This window comes from Rhinopithecus roxellana, chromosome 13, assembly GCF_007565055.1.
Source record: "Rhinopithecus roxellana isolate Shanxi Qingling chromosome 13, ASM756505v1, whole genome shotgun sequence".
NCBI classification, from domain to species: Eukaryota; Metazoa; Chordata; class Mammalia; order Primates; family Cercopithecidae; genus Rhinopithecus; species Rhinopithecus roxellana.
The window spans coordinates 4,482,662-4,505,445 of record NC_044561.1 but is presented as its reverse complement, the minus strand read 5'-3'; the positions used below and the strand labels follow the sequence as shown (position 1 = coordinate 4,505,445).

The following is a 22,784-nucleotide window of genomic DNA, read 5'->3' as shown; positions in this document are numbered from 1 at the left end:
GCAGGGAAAGGCTCGGTGGCCCCAGCCCGCCCTTCCTTCCTGCAGCTGGCTGGAGATTATTAGCCAGGAGACAGCAGCCCTCCGAACCCAGACTCTGTCTCCCCCTTGAGGTCACAGATGTTGAAGTTGGAATCTTACTCCTTCCCCTGACTACATCCTAGACTGGGCTTCAAGACCAGTGAGGCCTGTCCCCATTTCTTGAGAGACTGAGAGACAAAGTATAAAGAAAAGTGGGCGCAGGGGACCGGCACTCAGGCTCAGCATATGAGAACCCACAGCTCTCTTAGTTCCCTCAGTATTTATTGATCATTAATCTTTACCATTGCCCCTAAGGTAATAGTGGGGGGAGCGTCAGTACGAAAACGTGAACAAAGGTCTGTGTCATAAGTTTAAGGAAAGGTGCTGTGCTTTGTTGTGCACGTATACAAACATAGGCGTGCATTAAAGAACAGTATTGCAACCAGCATTTCTCACTTCCAGCTGTAAGGTGGTTTCCTCCTATCTCAGTAAATGGACCATACAATTGGGTTTTACACGGAGACATTCTATTCTATTCCCAGGGATGAGCAGGAGACAGCTGCCTTCCTCTTAACTGCAAAGAGGCCTTCCTCTTTTACTAATCCTCCTCAGCACAGACCCTTGACGGGGGTGTGGGACTGGGGGAGGGGCAGGTCTTTCCCTTCCCAGGAGGCCATCTCTCAAGTTATCACATGGGGAGAAACCTTGGACAGTACCTGGCTTTCCTAGGCAGAGGTCCTGCGCCTTCTGGAGTGTATTGTGTCCCTGGATACTTGAGATTAGAGAATGGTGGTGACTTTTAACAAGCATACTGCCTTCAAGCTCTTTTTTTAACAAAGCACATTCTGCATAGCCCTAAATCCATTAAACCTTGAGTCAACACATCACATGTCTCTGCAAGCACAGGGTTGGGGCTAGGGTTACAGATTAACAGCATCTCAAGGCAGAAAACTTTCGCTTAGTACAGACAAGATGCAGTCTCTTATGTCTACTTCTTTCTACATAGACACAGTAACAGTCTGATCTCTTTTCCTCACAGGCCTGGCCTTGCTGCGGGGCTCGGGAACTCACATTCCCAATATTGAGTCTGGCAGCACGAGGTCTTCATAGTTCCAGGCCCAGAGCTACAGCTAGGCTGTGAGCGTGTGTTTGCGCTGTAAGAAGGAGCTGATGATATTGGCCACGTGCTGGGGTTCCTTCATGTGGACATAGTGATTGCCTGGAATTTCTACAAACTGGAACCGCTGGAGGAGAGAGAGGGTGTGTGGTGAGGTGTGGCCAGAGGAGCCTAGGGAGCTCCATAGGCCCTGGGATCAGGGCCCTCCCACAGCCTTCTGGCTCCCTGCAGGGCAGGAGCACCTCCCATGGTGAGTTTCCCACACACTCAACGTCTTGGAGCTGGGTCAGTCCATAGTACTCCAGGAGGTGTGTAAGCCCTGGGGACTTGGAGGCCTCCCAGCTGAGTTGTGAAGTTGCATGGCGGGGAGAGGGAGGGGAACGGGGACATGACGGGAAGACAGGGCGGGGCTAAGGCCAGGTTGGCTGTGATTGTATTAGAGGAGGTCCCCTTGAGAACAGATAATGAGATGGGGACCTGAGCAGCCTGCAGACTTGTGTGCCTGCCTTCAAGAAGCCAGACGGGAGGGCCCTGCCTAGGTGACCGGCCAGCCACAGGTGCGCTTCTTCCCTTTGTGACAACACCAGGAAACCTGCAGAGGCCCCAGAGTCAGGTGTTTGTGGGTAGGTGACCGTGAATCACCAGGTGCTCCCAGGAACCCGGGCACAGCCACCCCCACCTACAGCCAGCACACCCACTGGCACGATGGGTGCAGAGGGATGAGGCAGCCAGGTGTTCTGCTGTGGTTTGGGAGCCTATAAAATGTGAGACTAGGCTGGGTGCGGTGGCTCCTGTCTGCAAAAGCAGCACTTCAGGAGGCCAAGTCGGGCAGATCGCCTGAGGTCAGGAGTTTGAGACCAGCCTGGCCAACATGGTGAAATCCCGTATCTTAAAAATAAAAAAATTAGCTGGGCATGGTGGCAGATGCCTGTAATCCCAGCTACTCAGGAGGCTGAGGCGTGAGAGTCTCTTGAACCCGGGAGGCGTAGGTTACAGTGAGCCGAGATCTTGCCACTGCACTCTAGCCTGGGCAACAGAGTGAGACTCCATCTCAAAAAAGAAAAAAAAAAAAAAAGTGACACTATAAGGTGGGCATGATGGTGTGCGCCTGTAGTCGCAGCTATTCAGGAGGCTGAGGTGGGAGGATCACTTGAGCCCTGGAGTTTGAGGCTGCAGTGAGCTATGATTGAGCCATGGCACTGCAGCCTGAGCAACAGAATGAGACCCTGTCTCAAAAAATAAAATAACAACTGTGGGCCTGTCTCTGGCAGTTGGGTCATCTAATTGTGCCTGGCCCAGGAAGGGGGGTGGGTGCTCGAGGATGATAAAAGACTCTCCCCACCAAAGGTCTCTGTTTCCTGAATTCTGACGATGTGTGTCCCCAGGCCTCTAGGGACTGACCACAGTGGAGCGTGAGGCCTGAGAGATCCTGGCGGTCACTTGTTGGGCCTGGGGCCAGACCAGGAGTCTTCCCAGTGCACCAGAAGAGATGGGTGAGGTGGGACCAGAGTGGGTGACAGTGGCCGGACACCAGGTGCCTGAGCCCCGCCTTACCTCTTTGAGGGTGGACTTCAGCGTGTGTATCATGAACGACAGGGACTCCTTGTCAGAGTAACTCTCTCTTCTCACATCAAAATATCCGTGGACTGCTCTGGAAAGTGAGGAGTTGGGGTTCATCTTAGAACTGCCTCCCAGCACTGCCCTCATCCTGCCCTGGGTTCAGGCTTCTGAGGAGAAACCAAAGCCTGGGCTACCCCACCTCCCACAGCTGGGTCCCTTGACCCTGGGTTGGATTTGAGGTTCAGTTAATCTCAGCTCACACTCAGCTGGCACAAGCCAGGCGCAAGCGAGTGCTTAAGGTACAGCCCTGCTGGGGCGCAGGGAGTTCAGCACTTGTCCACAGGCACAGCCCTGAATAGCAGAGCTGGGATCTGAACAGGCTCTGGAGTCCACACTTGCTCTGAGAGAATTTACATCTTACAATCCTCCCATTGAAAGTCAACAATCCCGTGGTTTTTAATACGTTGAGTTGTGAGACCATCGTCACAATTACAGAACATTTTCATCACCCCCAAAGAAATCCCAAATCTCTGCGCTTTCACACACACACACACACACACACACACACACACACACACCCTGCAACAGGCTTCCAGTCCTGAGCAACCATGAACTAACTGGCTTTGTCTCTGTAGTGTACCCTATTTGGACTTGAGCGTGAGTGCAGTCATACAACACGTAGATGGTTGGGTCGGGTCTGACTTCATCCACTTAGCGTGAAGGTTCATCCATGCTGGAGCCCATCTCAGTGCTTCGTTTCTTTTTATGGCTTAAAAATTGTGGTGGGTCAGGCACAGTGGCTCATGCCTGTAATCCCAGCACTTTGGGAGGCTAAGGCGGGTGGATCATGGGGTAAGGGGATGGAGATCAGCCTGGCCAACATGGTGAAATCTCATCTCTACTAAAAATACAGGCCAGGCGCGGTGGCTCAAGCCTGTAATCCCAGCACTTTGGGAGGCCGAGACGGGCGGATCATGAGGTCAGGAGATCGAGACCATCCTGGCTAACACGGTGAAACCCCGTCTCTACTAAAAATACAAAAACCTAGCCGGGCGAGGTGGCGGGCGCCTGTAGTCCCAGCTACTCGGGAGGCTGAGGCAGGAGAATGGCGTGAACCCGGGAGGCGGAGCTTGCAGTGAGCTGAGATCTGGCCACTGCACTCCAGCCTGGGTGACAGAGTGAGACTCCGTCCCAAAAAAAAAAAAAATACAAGTCAGGCGTGGTGGCGGGCACTTGTAGTCCCAGCTACTCGGGAGGCTGAGGAAGGAGAATCGCCTGAATCCGGGAGGCTGAGGTTGCAGTGAGCCAAGATTGTGCTCACTGGTCATGGAGCCTTTCCTGGGCATGCCCCCCGCTGACACCTGTGGAAAGGCATGGGACGGCCCTGGCCCATCCCCTGCTGCCTGAGCCCTCCCCTGCTCTGACCTTCCTCATTCCATGACCCTGCTGCCAGGGGGGCTTCCCGAAAAAGATCTTGAGCCTCAGCAGTGTGGTCAACACAGAGAACTTAGAGCCTCATGCCAGGGCTCCCTCCCGGAGATTCCTGTTGCCCGTGTGTCTTTTGGGGGTGACTGAAGGGCACTTGGTCCAGACTCACTTGATGAACAGGACATGGGCCTGCAGCTTCCTGATGGAATGCGCATACAGCTCCCTGCTGACTAAGTCAACACTGTTCTCAGGCTGCAGAGACAAAAGCATGGTGAATTCCACCCTGGGTCTGAGCCCAAGACCCCACCACATCACCACCTCATTGAAGGCTCTTTAGCCCCTGGTGGCCAGAGACTCCCACCCTCTCCAAGTCTGTTCTCCCCTCTTCCTGGGCTCCTGGCTACCCGGCCTGATTCCATTTCCCATACTCCTTTGCCACCGGGTATGGCTGTGTGATTAAAGTCAGAGAAGTGACTTGGGCCACTTCTGGGCCTGGATTTTAGGACTGAGGTGTGGCCCTTCCACACCCCTTTCCCAGTCCGTAGGCTGCACCTCATGCTGTCCCCTGCCAGCGTGGGACAGGCTTCTTGCCAGCAGGAAGAAACTTGCTGGGACCACAGTGCAGGATGGGCACTCCATTATGGCCTTTGCCCCTCCTCCACAACCTGCCTGCCCTGTCTTGTGACAGTTTCACATCTGGATGGTGGGGGTGTGGCCAGCTCCAGTGAGATGTGCTGTAGGTGTGACACTAAGCTGGATTTGGAAAACTTAGCATGCAAAATAATGCAATCAAGCTTTATGTTGATTACATCTGAAATCACATCGTGGATGTTAAATAAAAATATGAGAACAATTGATAGAGTTTATTTTTATTTATTTTTTTTGAGACGGAGTCTAGCTCTGTCGCCCAGGCTGGAGTGCAGTGGCCGGATCTCAGCTCACTGCAAGCTCCGCCTCCCGGGTTTATGCCATTCTCCTGCCTCAGTCTCCCGAGTAGCTGGGACTACAGGCGCCCACCACCTCGCCCGGCTAGTTTTTTGTATTTTTTTTTTTTTCATAGAGACGGGGTTTCACCTGTGTTAGCCAGGATGGTCTCGATCTCCTGACCTCGTGATCCGCCCGTCTCGGCCTCCCAAAGTGCTGGGATTACAGGCTTGAGCCACCGCACCCGGCCTATTTATTTTTGAGACAGAGTTTTACTCTTGTTACCCAGGCAGGAGTACAATGGCGTGATCTCAGCTCACCACAACCTCCACCTCCCGGTTTCAAGCGATTCTCCTGCCTCAGCCTCCTGAGTAGCTGGGATTACAGGCACCCGCCACCATGCCCAGCTAATTTTGTATTTTTAGTAGAGACAGGGTTTCACCATATTGGTCAGGCTGGCCTTGAACTCCTAACCTCAGGTGATCTGCCTGCCTTGGCCTCCCAAAGTGCTGGGATTACAGGTGTGAGCCACTGCGCCCAGCCTTGGGCCTGTTTTAATATAGCTGCTAGACAAATTTTAAGTTCCATGAGGCTCACACTCTGCTTCCTTCGGACTGTGCTGCTCTGATTTGAGGACTCTAAGGGCAGGAGCTCTCAGCATTTTTTCTATCCCTAGTTCTCAGCACACAGCAGCAAGCAGGGCATTCTGAGTGGATTAATTCCGGGAAGCTCCTGCAAGGACCAGCTCCACTAAGTGACAGCTGACACTCCTCCACCTCCACCATCGTAAATATAAAATTGCTATGGCTGTGAACACACAGACACACACACACATACCTGAGAAAACGCACTGCCTTGGTTCCACCCTGGCCCTCCAGCTATTTTCTACTACTTAGACTAAAATGACCTGAGGTGGCTTTCCTGAAACGGGTTCCCATACTGTCCTCAAGGCCTGCGTGCTCTCATATGGCAGCTGCCACATCTCACAGTGGGGTGTGACCAAGCCTTTCAGGCCTGCACACAGGAGGGGCTTCCTGGGCACAAGGTGAACAGGTAAACTTGACCCCATCTCTACTAAAAACACAATTAGGCTGGGCACAGTGGCTCATGCCTGTAGTCCCAGCACTTTGGGAGGCTGAGGCAGGTGGATCACCTGAGGCCAGAAGTTCGAGACCAGCCTGGCAAACAGAGTGAAACCACATCTCTACTAAAATTACAAAAATGTAGTTGGGCATGGTGTCTGGGACCTGTAATCCCAGCTACTCAGGAGGCTGAGGCAGGAAAATTGCTTGAACCCGGGAGGCAGAAGTTGTACTGACCCAAATTTGGGCCATGGCACCCCAGGCTGGATGACAGAGTAAGACTTGGTCTCTAAATAAATAAATAGAATGTGGGTGCTTTGCTTTATCAGCACATATACTGCCAAATTGGAACAATACAAGAGAAGATTAGCATGGCCCCTGTACAAGCATGTTACGAAGATTTGTGAAATGTTCCTTTCCAAAAAAAAAAATTCAGATTACCTGAGGTCAGGAGTTCAAAACCAGCTGCCCAACATGGTGAAACCCCATCTCGACCAAAAATACAAAAAATTAGCCCAGCATGGTAGAGGGCGCCTGTAGTCTCAGCTACTCTGGAGGCTGAGGCAGGACAATCGCTTGATCCCGGGAGGTGGAGGTTGCAGTGAGTTGAGATCGCACCACTGCACTGCAGCCCAGGTGACAGAGTGAGACTCTGTCTCAAAAAAAAGAAAAAAATTTATGAAAAAGATTTTGTTTTGTTTTGTTTTGTTTTGAGGCAAGGTCTTACTCTGTCGCCCAGGCTGGAGTGCACTGGTACGATCTCGGCTCACTGCAATCTCCACCTCCCTGGTTAAAGCGATTCTCCTGCCTCAGCCTCCCGGATAGCTGGGACTACAGATGTGTGTCACCACTCCCGGCTAATTTTTTTATTTTTTGGTAGAGACGTTTCACCACATTGGCCAGGCTGGTCTTAAACTCCTGGCCTCAAGTCATCTGCCCGTCTTAGCATCCCACGGTGCTGGGATTACAGGTGTGACCCACTGCACCTGGCCAGAAATTTAAAAAATAAAAAAAAAAAAAGGATTTTGGGCCAGCTCCATCTTGGAATGTGTATCTTCTGCAACTTAGTTTATGTCCTAACGAAATCTTTCATCCCTGGGAAGCCTCTCCCAGCATGATGGGTGACCACGGCTCTCACTACAGAACAGGTCACATATGCCATGGTCCCTAAGGACAGGGAAGGGGGCATCTCCAAAAGCCAGATTGACTAGGATCTGGCAATAAACTCCCACCACGAAGGTCAGCACACACACGGGACAAGCCACCAGGGACTGAGTATTGGTGGGTAGGGAGGACCACCCAGCAGCGGGTATTGGAATAACTAGCTGTTCATCTAGAAAAACAATTACAATGGCTGAGTGCAATGGCTCACACCTGTAATCCCTATAAACTTTGGAAACTGAGGCAGGTGGATAGCTTGAGCCCAGGCATTCAAGACTAGCCTGGGCAACGTGGCAAGACCCTGTCTCTACAAAAGTGAAAAACTTAGCTGTGTGTGATAGTGCACACCTGTAGTCCTAGCTACTCGGGAGGCTGAGGTGGGAAGATCACTTGAGGCCAGCAGTTTGAGGCTGCGTGAGCCATGATTGAGCCATGGCACTCCAGTCTGGGTGACAGAGGGAGAGCCTGTCTTTAAAATTAAAATAAATAGACTGAACATGGTGGCTCACGCCTATAATCTGAGCACTTTGGGAGGTCGAGGCAAATGGATCACCTGAGGTCAAGAGTTCGAGACCAGACTGGCCAACATGGTGAAACCCCATCTCTACCAATAATACAAAAATTAGCCGGGTGTGGTGGTGGGTGCCTGTAATCCTAGCTACTTGGGGGCTAAGGGAGGACAATTGCTTGAACCTGGGAGGCGAAGGTTGCAGTGAGCTGAGATCGTGCCATTGCACTCCAGCCTGGGCAACAAGAGCAAGACACTGTATCAATAATAATAATAATAATAATAATAATAATAATAATAAAATTAAAGAAAAATAGAACTTTTAAAACATAAAAAAAAAAAAGAAAGAAAGAAAACGAATCACTACCTCACACCATGCTCAAAAACAAATCCCACATGGATCAAAGACAAACACATTAACATTCCCAGACCATTGGCTGACACCCTGGTCCAAGCCTCATCTCTTGGCCTGGGCCTGGGGAGCAGCTCTCAGCAGTCTCTCTGCAGTTAGAGCGTCCCCACCTCTAATGACAGTGTCTCACACGTGTCCCGTGTTCTATCGTTTTTGAACAATCACAAAATAGCACAGGCCATGAGCACCTGAAGCGACAGCAGTGTGTGAGGCCACTCAACACACATGACCTCACCTAGTCTCGACAACAACCCCTCAAAGGGAGGCCCAGGGTGTGGCTCCCCTAGCCAAGCTGCTCAGAAACCAGCTGAATGAATGAAAGCACTTTCTTTCTGCACATGAGACAACCAAGGCTCAGAGAGGGTAAGCACCTTGCCCAAGGTCACACAGCCCATCAGTGGCAGAGATGGACAAGTTTCTATTAATACAAGTGCTCCAGTGACACACTTCCAGGCCTCCAAATGGGACGCTGTTTTTTGAGAACTTTGGCATCCTGCCCCTCCCCTCTTCACAGCCTCTATCAGGAATCCCGCTCTCAACAGATGCACCGAGCTGACTTCCAGCTTTTCCCTGTGCAGTGGCCAGTGCCTAGAATATCTCTCTCCTCTCCTCACCTCCACTGACTCTATTTAATGCCACTGAAGTGCACACTTACAAATGCTTACATTGACAGTTATTATGTATTATGTTATCTATGTAATTTTCTTTTTCTTTTCTTTATTTTTTTTGAGATGGAGTCTCGCTGTTGCCCAGGCTGCAGTGCAGTGGTGCAATCTTGGCTCACTGCACCTTGCCTCCCATTCAAGCGATTCTCCTGCCTCAGCCTCCCGAGTAGCTGGGATTACAGGCGTGTGCTACCACGCCTAGCTAATTTTTTTGTTGTTGTTTTTGTATTTTTAGTAGAGAAGGGGTTTCACCATGTTGGCCAGGCTAGTCTCAAACTCCTGACCTCAGGTGATCCACCTACCTCGGCGTCCCAAAGTGCTGGGATTACAGGCGTGAGTCACCACGCTCAGCCTGTAATTTTCAAAAACGACAAAAATGCTAACAGGCAAACTGTGGGAGGGGGGACGCAGAGGCAGCGGTACTCACCCAGGAGATCCTCTGGTCTCTGTTCAGAACCAGACCTGGAGGCAGAAGCACAAAGACAGTGGCGTCAATGCTGTCCGTCAGGGTCAGGGGACACTCCGTGACTTTGCTGGGACCCCCCAGGCCTTTCCAGCCAGGGCTCATTTCTCCCACCTGCCCCCGACGTCCTCAGCTGCCCAGGACTCCCTGTCCTGGGGTCCAGCTGGACCAGGGCTCGACCATGGCCACCTGACCACGGACCTGTCAGCCCACATGGGCCCTCACCGGCCACCCCAAAGGCCCGGTGCAAAATGAGGGCAGGAGCTTAGGCTGACAGCCGGGTGGATGCTGGAGCTCTCGTCTCTGAGAAACTCATTCATAGGAAAAAGCAAGTAAGTACCAATCGTGTCATCGTTTGTGGAGAAGACACTGAATGAAAAAAGAAACATGAGCGGAGTTGCGGGGCCTGGGTGGTGCCAGCTTCAGCTTCGGGTGCTGACTTGGTTCTCTGCCCCCATCCCGATGGTAGCCAACAACTCGGCCTCAGCTGCAGGCTGAACACGCGGCAGTTCCTTCCCGAGCAATGTCCCCTCAAGAACGGCCTGTATGGGAGTGTCCAGAAAGGGCAGAGGGTCCCCTGTGGCCCTGGGGGTAATCGCAAGCTGGAAGCTGCCGGCGGTCGGAAGGGATGGAGACGTGAACTGAGGGGTGTTTGTAAGGAACCCGTCCAGCAGGACACACGGGGACTAGAGCTGCAGGTGTCCAGGATAAGAGGCAGGGCCGCTCCCTCCCCCGTATAAATCTTTCTCAAATACCTGCATGGCCAGGCCTCCCCACCACCCCTTCTTATTTTTCTCCATTGCAGTTTCTCCTTTTTGAGACAGAGTTCCCCTGTGTCGCTCAGGCTGGAGTGCAGTGATGTGATCTCGGCTCCCTGCAACCTCTGCCTCTCAGGTTCAAGTAATTCTCCTGCCTCAAACCTCAGAGTGGCTGGTACTACAGGCACCCGCCACCACGCCCAGCTGATTTTGTATTTTTAGTAGAGACGGTGTTTTGCCATGTTGACCAGGCTGGTCTCAAACTCCTGAGCTCAGATGACCTGTCCACCTCCTAAAGTGCTGGGATTACAGGTGTGAGCCATCACGCCCAGCCCCCATAGCACTTTCTAAGGCACTTCATCCTTTGCCTATTGACTGCTTCTCTCCTCTGCTAGAGTTCAGCTTCCACGAGGACAGTTTGGTCTGCCTTGTTCACAGCTGTATCCTCAGGACCAAGAACTGTGCCTGCCACATAGGAGGGGCTCCCAAAGTGCTCGCTGAATGAATAGACAGGTGTTTACCTCTGGGTGGGGCCCAGGAGGGGCTGGAGAGGGTTCAAAGGAACGGGTGCTGTGTCATTGTTTAGCTGTGTGATGGGTGCACAGGTTACTGTTATTAAGACTACTTTATTATTTAAACATACATATATGGGCTGGGCACTGTGTTTTGCGCCTGTAATCCCAGCATTCCGGGAGGCCTAGGCGGGTGGATCACTTAAAGCCAGGAGTTTGAGACCAGCCTGGCCAACATGGTGAAACCCCGTCTCTACTAATAAAGTACAAAAAAATTAGCCAGGTGTCATGGCGGGCGCCTGTAGTCCTAGCTACTCGGGAGGCTGAGGCATGAGAATGGCCTGAACCAGGGAGGCAGACGTTGTGGTGAGCTGAGATGGTGCCACTACACTCCAGCCTGGGTGACAGAGCAAGACTCTGTCTCAAATAATTAAACAAAAAAACACTAAACTATACATATATGATATACCAACAAGATTTGTATGGGGGGGCCTAAACCACCTGATTTTAAAGTTCACATGGAAAAATTACACAGGCAAGAATAGCAGGAGGTCAGGCACTTGTAATTCCAGCACTTTGGGAGGGCGAAGTGGGAGGATCGCTTGAGACCAGCCTGGGTAATGGAGCAAGACCCCATCTCTACACAAAAAGCTGAAAGATTCGCCAGTCATGGTGGCAAACGCCTGTAGTCCCAGCTACTGGGAAGACTGAAGTGGGAGGGTTAAGCCAGGGAGGCAGAGGCTGCAGTGAGCCGAGATCCTGCCACTGAAATCCAGCCTGGGCAACAGAGCAAGACCCTGTCTCAAAAAAGGAAAAGAAAAAAAGACTAGTAGAAAATTCTGTAAAAGAGCCATGAAGGGAGACGGTCCCGTCAGATATTAAAATCCTCAGGGTAGGCACGATGGCTCACACCTGTAATCCCAGTACTTTGGGAGGCCAAGGCAGGTGGATCACCTGAGGTCAGGAGTTTGAGACCAGCCTGGCCAACATGGCGAAACCCCATCTCTACTAAAAATACAAAAATTAGTCGGGCATGGTGGAGGACACCTGTAATCCCAGCTACTTGGGAGGCTGAGGCAGGAGAATTACTCGAACCTGGGGTGTGGAGGTTGCAGTGAGCCGAGATCGTGCCATTGCACTCTAGCTTGGACAACAAAAGCAAGACTCCATCTCAAAAGAAAATCCTCTGTCAGGCCTCAACTTAAAGCGTGTGGTACAGTACGATCATAGACAGGCAGTCAGAGACAGACCCAAGTACAGATGGGTGTTCAGTGTCTGACCAAGGCAGCCCCTTACGTGAACAGGGTAAAGACAGACTTGTCTAAAAATGGCATTAGGCAGCTGAGGAGCCATCAGGAAAAACATGAAGTCAGATTCAAACCTCACCCTGTACACCAGATAAGAATCCAATGTAGTAAATATTTAAATGCAAGTACCAGACCCAAAATAGTATTAGTGTCAAGCATGACCTTTTAACTATGACTCAAATTCCAGAAACCATACACAAGACATATTTTCTTTTCTTTTCTTTTTTGAGACGAAGTTTCGCTCTCGTTGCCCAGGCTGGAGTGCAATGGTGTGATCTCAGCTCACCGCAACCTCCACCTCCCGGGTTTAAGCAATTCTCCTGCCTCAGCCTCCCAAGTACCTGGGATTACAGGCATGCACCATCAAGTCCAGCTAATTTTGTATTTTTAGTAGAAATGGGGTTTCTCCATGTTGGTCAGGCTGGTCTCGAACTCTCAACCACAGGTGATTTGCCCACCTCAGCCTCCCAAAATGCTGGGATTATAGGCATGAGCCATCACGCCCGGCCTAGAAATCTGTACCTTTACATAAAATATTTCCATTTAAAATAAGGGCCCTTGTGCCCTTCCTCCAAAACATAAAAAGAGCACAAGAAAAAATAAATAAAATCTGGGCAATCTATTCAAAATTCCCCCCATACCAAATGTTTTTGTTTAAACTGCACAAGTTAAACAAATCATACCTGCAACCTGAATGCAGCCCAGCTTATGAAGATCTGAACCATCCCCACAGCATGGGGCTTCAGGGCTCAGCTATTTTTGTTTTGTTTTTAAGACAGGGTTGGCTGGGCACAGGTGGCTCACACCTGTAATCCCAGCACTTTGGGAGGTCGAGGCAGTAGGATCATTAGAGTTCAGGAGTTCGAGACTAGCCTGGGCAACATGGTGAAACCCCATCTCTATGAAAAATACAAAAATTAGCCAGGTGTGGTGGTGCACACCTGTGGTCCCAGCCACTCAAGAGGTTGAGGTAGGAGGATCGCCTGATCCCATGAGGCCAAGGCTTTAGTGAGCCAAGGTCATGCCACTGCATTCCAGCCTGAGTGACAGGCCAAGACCCTGATTTTTAAAAACAAAAAACGAAACAAAAAACACAGGAAAAAGACAGGGTCTTGCTAGAGTGCAGTGGCACAATCATGGTTCCCTGAGGCCTCCGACTCCTGCGCTCATGTGAGTCTCCCGCTTCAGCCTCCCAAGTAGCTGGGAGCATAGGTGCGCCGCCATGGTGATGCCGTTTAATTTTGAATTTTTTGTAGAGATGGGGAGGTCTCCCTATATTGTCCAGGCTGGTCTTGAACTCCTGCCTCAAGTGATCCTCCTACCTGGCCTCCCAAAATGCGGGGATTACAGGCATGTGTGAATATGATTGGCCAGGGGCCAGATACGGACACAAACTATCCCTCTGTCCTTAGGGCGCCACAGGCAGAGTGGGCTCCTCCCTCCTTCATGGGAACACTTCAAGATGGTTTCCACAAAGCCAGTATTGTGGGCCTTGAACTTAGATGAGAAAATAAAGACCTCATCTCCTCTGCTCTCTCCCCCATCCTGCACCACCCGCTCACACCTCCAGGCCTGTCCTGCCAGCTCCTTTCTCCTCCTGGAGTCCGTAGGAGCAGCTCCCACACCTGCACTGCTTTGCTCAAAAGTCACCTTCTCATGAGGCCCACCCAGACCCTCCTATTCAGAAGAGGAAGTGGAGCTGCAGCCTCTCCAGCAATGCTCGCTGCCCTCCCGACTCTGCCTCCTCCACAAGCCCTCCCCTCCTCACGCACTCTGTAACCCATCCAGAGAACCTCACAGACAAGCCAATGGGCTCCAGAGGCTCCCAGCAGCCAGAGAGGCGGGAACAGATTCTCCCTCACAGCCCTCGGAAGGAACCAGCCCTGCCAAGGCCTTGACCTTGGACCCTGAACTCCGGAACTATGGGGAAACATGTCTTGGTGGTTTAAGCTCCAGATTCTGGAGGGATCAGTTTGGATGATGGGGGCGGGGGAGGATAGAATGTGAACTCTCAGGTGCTCTGGGGCTGGAGGGAAGGATTTGGGAGGAACTGACATAGTCCTTGAGGCACTGGGTGGGGGTCTGGGTACTGTCTTCTTTTAGGTTATTTCCTTCATTTACAGCAGCTGGGTCCCAAAAGGCCATAACTGCTGTAGAGGGCTCGTCCGCACACAACATTCCAGCCAGCTTCCCCAGACCCGGGGGTCACCTCCTTCTCAGCCCTCCCTCTTGCCTGTTCCCTCACCCCCCTGACACCCACATAGGGATTCCTGGTCAGCATCCTGCATTCACTGTTTCCTGTGACCTGGACCTAATCAGATTCCCCGGCCTCATCACAGATTAGCTCACTTCTGTGCCTGGGGCTCCCTAGGTCAGCCATCTGTGAGGCATGTCCAGGAAGCCTGGGCCCGGGGTGCTTGACCTCCCCTCCCCATGATGGGTTTCCAGGGAAGCGAGATAAAGGTTCAGAGATGATCACAAAGACCCAACAGGTCCCAAACTGGCAACTGAGGCCAAAACAACCCACAGGTGCCGCTCTTTAGACCCTCATATCCATTTCTGGATTCATGACACCTAAAAATCCACAACTCAGCAGATCAACTGCAGAGCTGAGCAACTGGAAATTCTGGCCACACAAGACTGAATTCTCACTTGACTAGCACTGGCCCAGCTGCCTGCCACGGTGGGCTGACTCCAGCTTCAAAGACCCTACGCATCCCATAGCCTCCCTCCCAGCCGGCATGGTGGACTCCACAACACACCCCCACCCCGCCCCCAGGTGTCGGAGTTTCTGACCCCTGCATCACTCAGCACTTTATAAAGGGAAGGCACATGCCCACCTTGCCTGATCCGATGAGCGCAAAAACCCAAGACCTTGCTTGTCACCTGAGCAAACAAGGGGAGTTTAAAAGGGAAAGGACTGTCCCAGGTTCACTCAGCGGGCAGTGTCAGGAAGCCAGGTTGTTACGCTCAACTCAGCACATTTTCCGTCCGACGACACTATCTCCCTCCAGCTGTTCCCTCACCTTGGGAGAGCTGCCTCCCGGACCACCCCTCTGGAGCAGGACCTGCCACGAGTCTCTTCTAGAACACTGTGTATTTCCTTCGTTATATCCAGAGAATGTCCAACCGCTCATGTGCCTGTTGACCGGTTTATCATCTGCTTCTCTTCCAACAGTCTAGGCCTCTGCCCGGACTCCTCCTTGCTCAACTCCAGGGGGCGCCATTTGTGAGCGGCAGACCCTGGAGTTGTGATGCTGGGGGTCTGGCCCCACTGAGAGAGGGACAGTGGATTCTTGCTCACGGCAGCCTCACTGAGCCGGGCCTGCAGCGCACCTTAGAAAAGATTTCCTGGGCAGGCACAGTGGCTCACACCTGTAGTCCCAACTACTCTAGAGGCTGAAGTGGGACGATGTCTGGAGCCCAGGAGGTGGAGGCTGCAGTGAGCCACGATGGTGCCACCGCACTCCAGCCTAGATGACAGAGTGAGACCTTGTCTCAAAAAGAAGAACGAACGAAAGAAAAAAAATTCCTGGGTAAAAAGCAAAGTGCAGAAATTGCTTGTTCCAGAAGCTTCTCTGAAGCCAAGACACACCACCTCCACCTCTCCATTGTGAAAAGCCTCTCCCAAGTCACTCAGCCCCTGGTATGTCCTCACAGCCTGCCCCTGACGCTGGGCACCCACCCCAGGTCGAGCAGAGCATGGCCGCAACATTCACCAACATTTAGTCCAAGACACTTGACCAAACTCTCCCAGAGTGTGGCTTTCTGGGATGTGCAGTAGCTGTATGGCCTCGCCCGGGTCACTTGGCAACACTGAGCCTCAGTTTCTCCTGCTGTAAATGGGATGAGGGTGAGGCAGGAGGGGGATTCAGTGAGATGCTATTTGCAAAGTGCTTAGTATCCTGCCTAGTCTAGGGCAAGTCCTTGACATCCTCAGTAAGAATAGTTACAAATATACAACGGCCTTGGACAGTGAAGTCCCTTACCTGTGGCCACCTTTGTGGTTCCTCTTTGCAGAAGGAGCTCCCCGCACTCCTCATTCAAGTGGCTATTGGTCTTCAGTAACCTGGGAGAGACAGAAGGATGCTGGGTGCCTGGAGGCCAATAAAGAGGAGGTCAGAGGACGTCAGATGAAAAGGAGAGGAGGGCCGGGGATGGTGGCTCATGCCTGTAATCCCAGCACTTTGGGAGGCCGAGATGGGCGAATCACCTGAGGTCTGGAGTTCGAGAGCAGCCTGGCCAACATGGTAAAATCTCTACTAAAAATATAAAACTTAGCTGGACGTGGTGGTGTGTGCCTATAATCCCAGCTACTTGGGAGGCTGAGGCATGAGAATCACTTGAACCCAAGAAGCAGAGGTTGCAGTGAACTGAGATTATGGCACTGCACTCCAGCTTGGGGAACAGAGCGAGATTTGGTCTCAAAGAAAAAAAAAAGAAAAAGAAGTGCAGTGAAAGGGAGGAAAAGGGAGGAAAAGGGAGGTCACCCACAAAGGGTGCATGTGTTCCGTGGTTTTTTGTGTTTTTTCTTCTTCTTCTTTTGTGAAACGGAGCATCGCTCTGTCACCCAGGCTGGAGTGCAGTGGCGCAATCTTGGCTTACTGCAAGCTCTGCCTCCCGGGTTCACACCATTCTCCTGCCTCAGCCTCCCGAGTAGCTGGGACTACAGGTGCCCACCACCATGCCCGGCTAATTTTTTGTATTTTTTAGTAGACACAGGGTTTTACCATGTTAGCCAGGATGCTCTCAATCTCCTGACTTCATGATCCACCTGCATCGGCCTCCCAAAGTGCTGGGATTACAGGCCTGAGCCACTGCGTCCGACCCTTCTTTTTAATTGAGACAGGGTCTCACTCTGTCACCCAGGCTGGAGTGCAGTGACATGATCATGGGTCTCCGCCTCAACCTCCTGGGGCTGCACAATCCTCCCAACTAAGGGTGCCGAGTAGCTGGGACCACAGGCGTGTGCCACCGTGACCAGCTAATTTTTTTTTGTTTTTGATATAGGGTTTCACTGTGTCGCTAAGGCTAGTCTCTACTCCTGGGCACAAGCTATCTTCCACCTCAGCTTCCCAGTGTGCTGGGATTACAGGTGTGAGCCACTGCGCCTGGACTGTGTCCCGTGTTTCAATGGCATATTTACAGCGGCAGGGTGTGTGTGTGCACGTGCGTGTGGTGGGGCAGTGGGGGGCTTCTCCTCTTTCAGACAACAAATATGTGTGGAGCTCCGACCCACCAGGCCCACTGCCAGATGCAGGAGGCATAAACATGACCAAGTCAGCCATAGCGGGGGTTGCGGGGATCACAGGCCTTGGGAAACAGGGGAGTCAGTAGGCTCTTACTGGACAGTGTGGTTACCTGCAGGGCAGGGAGGGACAGCTCGCCTGGGGGTGTAAGGGCAGAGTTCCCAGCTGAGGCACTCAGGAGTGGGGAAGCCAGTGAGCAAGCACCGGGGAGAATTCCAGCTAAGGGAGCCCAGGCTGGAGTCCCAGAGGGGAGAGGTGGTGTGGAAGCAGCGTGTGCTCGGGGAGAGGCGGGGGCTGAGAGGTGTGGGGAGGGTATTGGAGTAAGTAAGGGGCATGGCTGGAGTAGGGGCAGAGGGAAAGGAGATAACGTCCCTGAAGACCCTGGGAAGCCTGGTGCTCAGTGTGACCCCAGAGAGAAACAGGAATGTTGGGTGAGAGGGAGACAGGAGCTTCCCCACGTCTCACAGGGTGTCCTCCCATGGACCCCACAGCTCCCCATCCACACCAGGAACTCACCTCTGTAGCAGCTGCTTCAGGCTTAACACGCTCGAGGGCTCCTGGGAGGCCTCTACCTGTAGCATGTGCTCTATGGCTCTCCGCTTGTAGGTCAGCAAGTTCTCCACTTCCTAAGGAGGCACAGTTGGCTGGGTGGGCAGGGATCCAGGCTGCAGACCAGGCCTCCGCCCCTCCCAGCACTGCCCTCTGCTCTCGCTGAGCCCCTCTCGGCAAAGGGCACACAGACCCAGCCCTGGCTAGTCAGCCCTGCGATTCTGAACGAGTCTCTGCTTCATCTCAGTCACAGCCAGCCTGGTCTTGCCTGCGGCCACGGGCAGTTGAAGAGATCAGGTGGAATGATGGGGAGGAAGGGGAATCTGTGTCAACTGCTAAGTGCTTTGCAAAGGCATGAAATTAGGGCCCAGAGGCCATGAACCATCGGGGTTGGCAATTTCTTCTGGTTCAACAAATGCCGTCATTCTCAGTGGCAGGAAGGGGGGGCGGAAAGGGTGCCGTTTTGGGGTTTCCGAGCTCCCCCAGGATGCGTGGCTCATTCTGTGAGGACAGCCTCGGGCCCACTGCCTGGGGCTGCAGAGGGGGCAACTCCCATCTACCCACCCCTGAGAATGGAGGACAAGAGGAACAAATGCCCCTCTTGACTCACCCAGGAGGAAGCCGCCGGGGGCACTGTGCTTGTCAATTCAGTGGGTGAAATGCAGAAAGAAGGGAGTGTCTGCTGTCTGCCATCTGTGAACTGGATCCTCACAATAGTCCCTGAGCTAGCTGAGCTCATGCAAGGAACATTTACTGAGCCCTTCCTAGGTGCCAGGATTTGGGGAGTGGTGACAAAGAGATGGACATGATTCTTGCCCTTATGGCATTTGTAGTCGTTGTTTTTTTCTTTTTTGAAGATGGAGTTTCACTCTTGTTGCCCAGGTTGGAGTGCAAAGGCGCGATCTCAGCTCACCACAACCTCCGCCTCCCGGGTTCAAGTGATTCTCCTGCCTTAGCCTCCCGAGTAGCTGGGGTTACAGTCATGCGCCACCACACCTGGCTAATCTTGTATTTTCAGTAGAGACGGGGTTTCTCCATGTTGGTCAGGCTGGTCTCGAACTCCTGACCTCAGGTGATCCGCCCGCCTTGGCCTCCCAAAGTGCTGGGATTACAGGCATGAGCCACCGCATCTGGCCGATCTGTGGTCCTTCTATGGACAAAAAAACTGAAACTGATGGGAGTTGTGTCACAACTGAGAGGCTGAGACCTTGGCAAGAAAATGACAGGATGTCAGGGCTGGCCAGGTCATTGAGCCCAACTTCATTTTTACAGGTGCGGGAACTAAGGCCCAGAGAGGCAAAGTAACTTGCCAGGGGTCACCCAGCAGGTAAACAACCAGGCCAGGACCCAGATGCAGGGACAGTACTGGTTATGGGTAGTGGTGGCCAGAGGGGTCAGTACTTGTTCCATCAGTTCACTTTTAGGGCAGTCATGTGTGGTGGTGCAACGTGTACACAGTGCAAAGGCATTCGACTGGGTGTGAGTGCAGTGCGCCTGCCCAGCTGTGTGCCCTACAACATCCTCCACCCATGGCTCCTGCCCTCTTCCACCGCCTGCCACTGCATGATCAGCCTGGCATTCTGCAGATCCCAAGCCACACATCCAGTTTCCAAGGGGTCCCCCACACCCCTTCTCCTGACCACTCCTAGGGGTATAAGCAGCAGAAAGCTGTCCTCTGGTGGAGAGCGCGTCCCTGACTCCCCTTTCCCACCCTCTGCCGCCTTCTCCTGCTTCCCTAATGTCCACCAAAGGAGACAGGGCTGAGAGCACTGCCCGGAGTCCAGGTCCCCCTAATGACAGCACGCATGAAAGCCCCGCTTCTCACATTCGATTCCAGGAGAAGTAGCGGCGAGTCCAGCAAGATAAGTTTATTCACCATCTCGGGGAAGATACAGGAAAACTGTGAGGACAGCAGAAGGGGAGAATGAATAGGGGGAAGAAGGAAAGGACACGCCCACCTTTCCCAGGGGACCCTGGAGCTCCCGGAAACATCTTTTAGGCTAGGGGGTGGGTGCTGACCAAGGGGCCAGAAGGAGAATATTCTATCCTATGGTGTGCCTTCCCCCACCACCCCCAAGTCTGCACCTAGCACTGAACTCCAGACCCTGGTGATGGCTGGACTCCAGGATGCTCTGGGACAGGGTATGGGGGCGTGAAAACATTAACTCTACCAGGAGTTTCCACTGTTTACACCAACTTCCTGGCATAATGACTATTACTGTGACAGGAGGAGGCACTTCCTTGTCCCAGGTGCCTTCTCCTTCCTCCTCTGTGCTCCCCTCCCTACCCCACCCTACGGACCCCCAGTTGGCCACACAAAGCCATCTACTCACCATTCCGCCCACAATGCCACCTGGGGGACAAAAGAGCCGTGAGTGACATTCCCTCACTCCCTCCCCAGCTGCAAACCCTAAAGCTTCTTCCCACCAGTGGTGGAGGGAGAGGGGGGCTCCATATGGGTGGCTGGGGGCTCAGTATCTGGGCCATGATGGCCCCTTCATCAGACCCGACCACTCAAAAGACCACATTTCCCTCATCTCTGTGTCCCTTGCAGCAGTTGCCTGAGGTCAGAGGGTACAGTGGTCAATCTGATGCTCTCATCTCTCTGCAGATCTCATAAGTGCAGGGGAAAGCGGTGGGGCAGCAGCTCCTATCCTTCCCTCCCAGCCCAACTCCAGGCCCATGTGGCTGCTGGTCAGTGTACTCACCGAAGCTGTGGCCCAGAATGGAGAATTGATTCCATTTCAAGGCTGGAAACATAAGGAGCCAGAACGTCCGGCTGTGCACAGGCTCAGCCCGCCTTTTCGCTTCTACTACCCGGGCTCAGGAAATCCCTTCCCAGCATCTGGAGTGTCCACCCAGGAGACCAGCTTGGGGGAACCACAGGAGGAAGCAAACTCTTCAACTTTCCTAAGATCTCCCGTGAATTGCTGGCAGACCTGGGGCCAGAGCCCAGGCCCCACTTCCAGGCCAGTGCAGCTTCCTGGATCCTACCCCGACTCCAATGATAAGAGGGGGTGTCCCAGGGCAACCCCGCGCTGAAAAATACACTGCTTCTTACCTGCCACAACTCTTCGGATCTCACTCACAAAAGTCTGTTGGTAATATGGGACACCTGGGCTGTAATGGGACGAGAGCCCATGACCTCCGAAATCCATGGCAACATAATAAAAGTCTGAAACAGAGAAGCGGGTTGGAGGGTAGGAAGAGGTGTCTATGCCAGCTGTCTCCCCACCCTCCTCACTCCCCTGCAGACCTCCCCCCTCATCTTCTTGCCCACTTTCCCCCTGGACTTCCCTTCAGCTCCAGCCTCACACCTTGCGGGAGAAGAGGGATGAGTCTGTCGAAGGAGTTGGCATTGTCCAGCCAGCCATGCAGGCAGAGAACTGGAGGGCCCTGCAGGGAGCCCCAGGCTTTGGCTGTGATGTGGCCCCAGGGCACAGCCAGCTTCAGCTCTGAGATCAGACCTGAAAGACAGAGCTGGGTCTTTCATTCCTTACGTCATTCATCCATGAAGCTGGTGCTCCCTGAGCCCCTTATCTCTACCTGCTGCGCTTGAGCCAGGGGTCATGTCCAGAGAGACTCAGACCTTTAGTTGCCCCCAGAAGGTTACGGGGGGAGAGAGAGCCAGACATGGGTGTGGAGACTCCCAGAGGAGGGAAAGATAAGCTAAGCCAGAAAAACCTAAGACAGGCCTCACAGCATGCACCGCACTTAAACTGGGGCAGAACCTTCTAGAATGTGCTGGGGCAGATGCGCTGGTCATGCCCGGACCCTACCACTTGCAGGCTGAGTGACCTTGGATAAAGTACTGAACTGTCCTGAGACTCAGTTTCCTTTCCTGTAAAACAGGAGTGAACAGAGTAAACAGCCAGTTTCCTTAGCCTTTCCCAAGGGCCAGAGGGGTGCCAAACCCTCACACATGCAGCAGGTGGGACCACTGTCACTCTCACTGCACAGAGCGGGAAACTGAGGCACTGGGAGCTGCAGTACATGCCCAACATCACACTGGGCGACAGGGAAGGAGTGGAAATTTAGGACAGGCGGTGGGACTCCAGGACCCACTACGGCCCCCAGAGCTCGCAGCCTCCGCCATCCCTGCCGGGCTGGAGACTCGCGCGCCCCCGACCCCACGCGCATTCTCGGCTAACTCAGGGGCTCCTGGAACCCTGTGAGGCCACGTGCGGCCGCGTCCCGGGGCCCCTACCTCCCGGCCGGTCTCGCTCTCACGCCCCGGGACTGCCGAGGAAGGAGCTGCGACACCCAGGAGGGCGACACCGTCGGCGAACCCTCCGCTCCATCCCGCCCTCCTCCACAGTCCCAATCAGGTGGGTGGGCAGCGGGGCGTTCGCTCGAGGCCTCCTAGTCCCACTGGGGTCTAAGGATACCTGGTGCGGCGTTCTCACCCATCGCTCTTTTCCCGCGAATGCGCGGCCGTCACTCCCTCACACCTGGCTCAGTCGCCGGAGTGGAGAGACGCCGGTACTTCCAGGCCCTGCCTCTAGTCTCTCCCGCCCCGCCCCATGCAGGCCACGCCTCCACGCCTCACGCCCCGCCTTCACCCCGCCCTCTCTGCGCCCTGGCCGGCCCCGCTCCGGGGGCCGCCGGCCCCACCCCTAGGCCGCCCCGCCCCGCCCCACTCCACGCAGGCCCTGCAACTCCAACAGTCCCCGTCCGCGTTCAGAAGACCTCGCCTTCTCACCACCCTGCCAGCGCGCCCTGGCGGGCCCTGCTTCCACTCCGCCGGCTCCACCCCAGGAAGGCCCCCGCCACACCCGCCAGGCCCCGCGTTCGCACCACCTTGTCCGCGCCCACCGGCTGGAAGCCAGCAGGGTCCCAATCCCTGGGTAGTCCTGACGGCCGCCCCCACGTCCTCGCGGGACCAGGCCTGGGGAGCAGACACAGCCCTTTTAAAGGTCCTGGGGTGACAGAGGCATTGAGACATGAACCCCTGTGAGGTGGGTTGGTCTCTTTCCTCTTCTGCCTTGAGGACCCATCGGCGCCCCCTCTTCACTGATTACAACAAATTTATGCCTGGGCACCAGGCTCCAGCCTGACTCAGGGATGGGGA

At 53.6% G+C, this 22,784-nt stretch overlaps 1 protein-coding gene and 1 non-coding gene across 3 annotated transcripts; one reads left to right on the top strand and one right to left on the bottom strand.

Moving 5' to 3' along the window:
* Window positions 1–283: 283 nt before the first annotated feature.
* On the bottom strand, window positions 284–22,226 carry SERHL2 (serine hydrolase like 2). Of its 2 annotated transcripts, none has more exons than XM_030915342.1 (12): window positions 22,120–22,226; window positions 21,031–21,180; window positions 20,775–20,888; window positions 20,422–20,463; window positions 20,047–20,066; window positions 19,539–19,613; window positions 17,681–17,790; window positions 15,905–15,984; window positions 9,303–9,337; window positions 4,293–4,375; window positions 2,690–2,786; window positions 284–1,262 (listed from the first exon to the last, which is right to left on the bottom strand). In XM_030915342.1, the coding sequence occupies exons 1-12, from the start codon at window positions 22,121–22,123 to the stop codon at window positions 1,149–1,151; spliced, it is 924 nt and encodes a 307-aa protein (XP_030771202.1). In that variant the 5' UTR covers window positions 22,124–22,226; the 3' UTR covers window positions 284–1,148. The 2 variants fall into 2 exon arrangements, with proteins under 2 accessions (XP_030771202.1, XP_030771201.1); XM_030915341.1 differs by having other exon boundaries at window positions 22,102–22,220.
* Window positions 6,442–6,548, top strand: LOC115893006. Its single transcript, XR_004052969.1, has one exon. It is a non-coding gene; the product is annotated as a U6 spliceosomal RNA (small nuclear RNA).
* Window positions 22,227–22,784: the final 558 nt, after the last annotated feature.

Excerpts from the sequence above, each read along its gene's own strand:
- SERHL2 (XM_030915341.1), bottom strand. The coding sequence starts at position 22,123 with ATGGGTGAGAACGCCGCACCAG. Across the intron at positions 17,791-19,538 it reads TACTTCTCCTGGAATCGAAT|GAAGTGGAGAACTTGCTGAC; the intron begins GTGAGAAGCGGG and ends GTGCCTCCTTAG. Across the intron at positions 9,338-15,904 it reads AACCACAAAGGTGGCCACAG|GTCTGGTTCTGAACAGAGAC; the intron begins GTAAGGGACTTC and ends TTCTGCCTCCAG.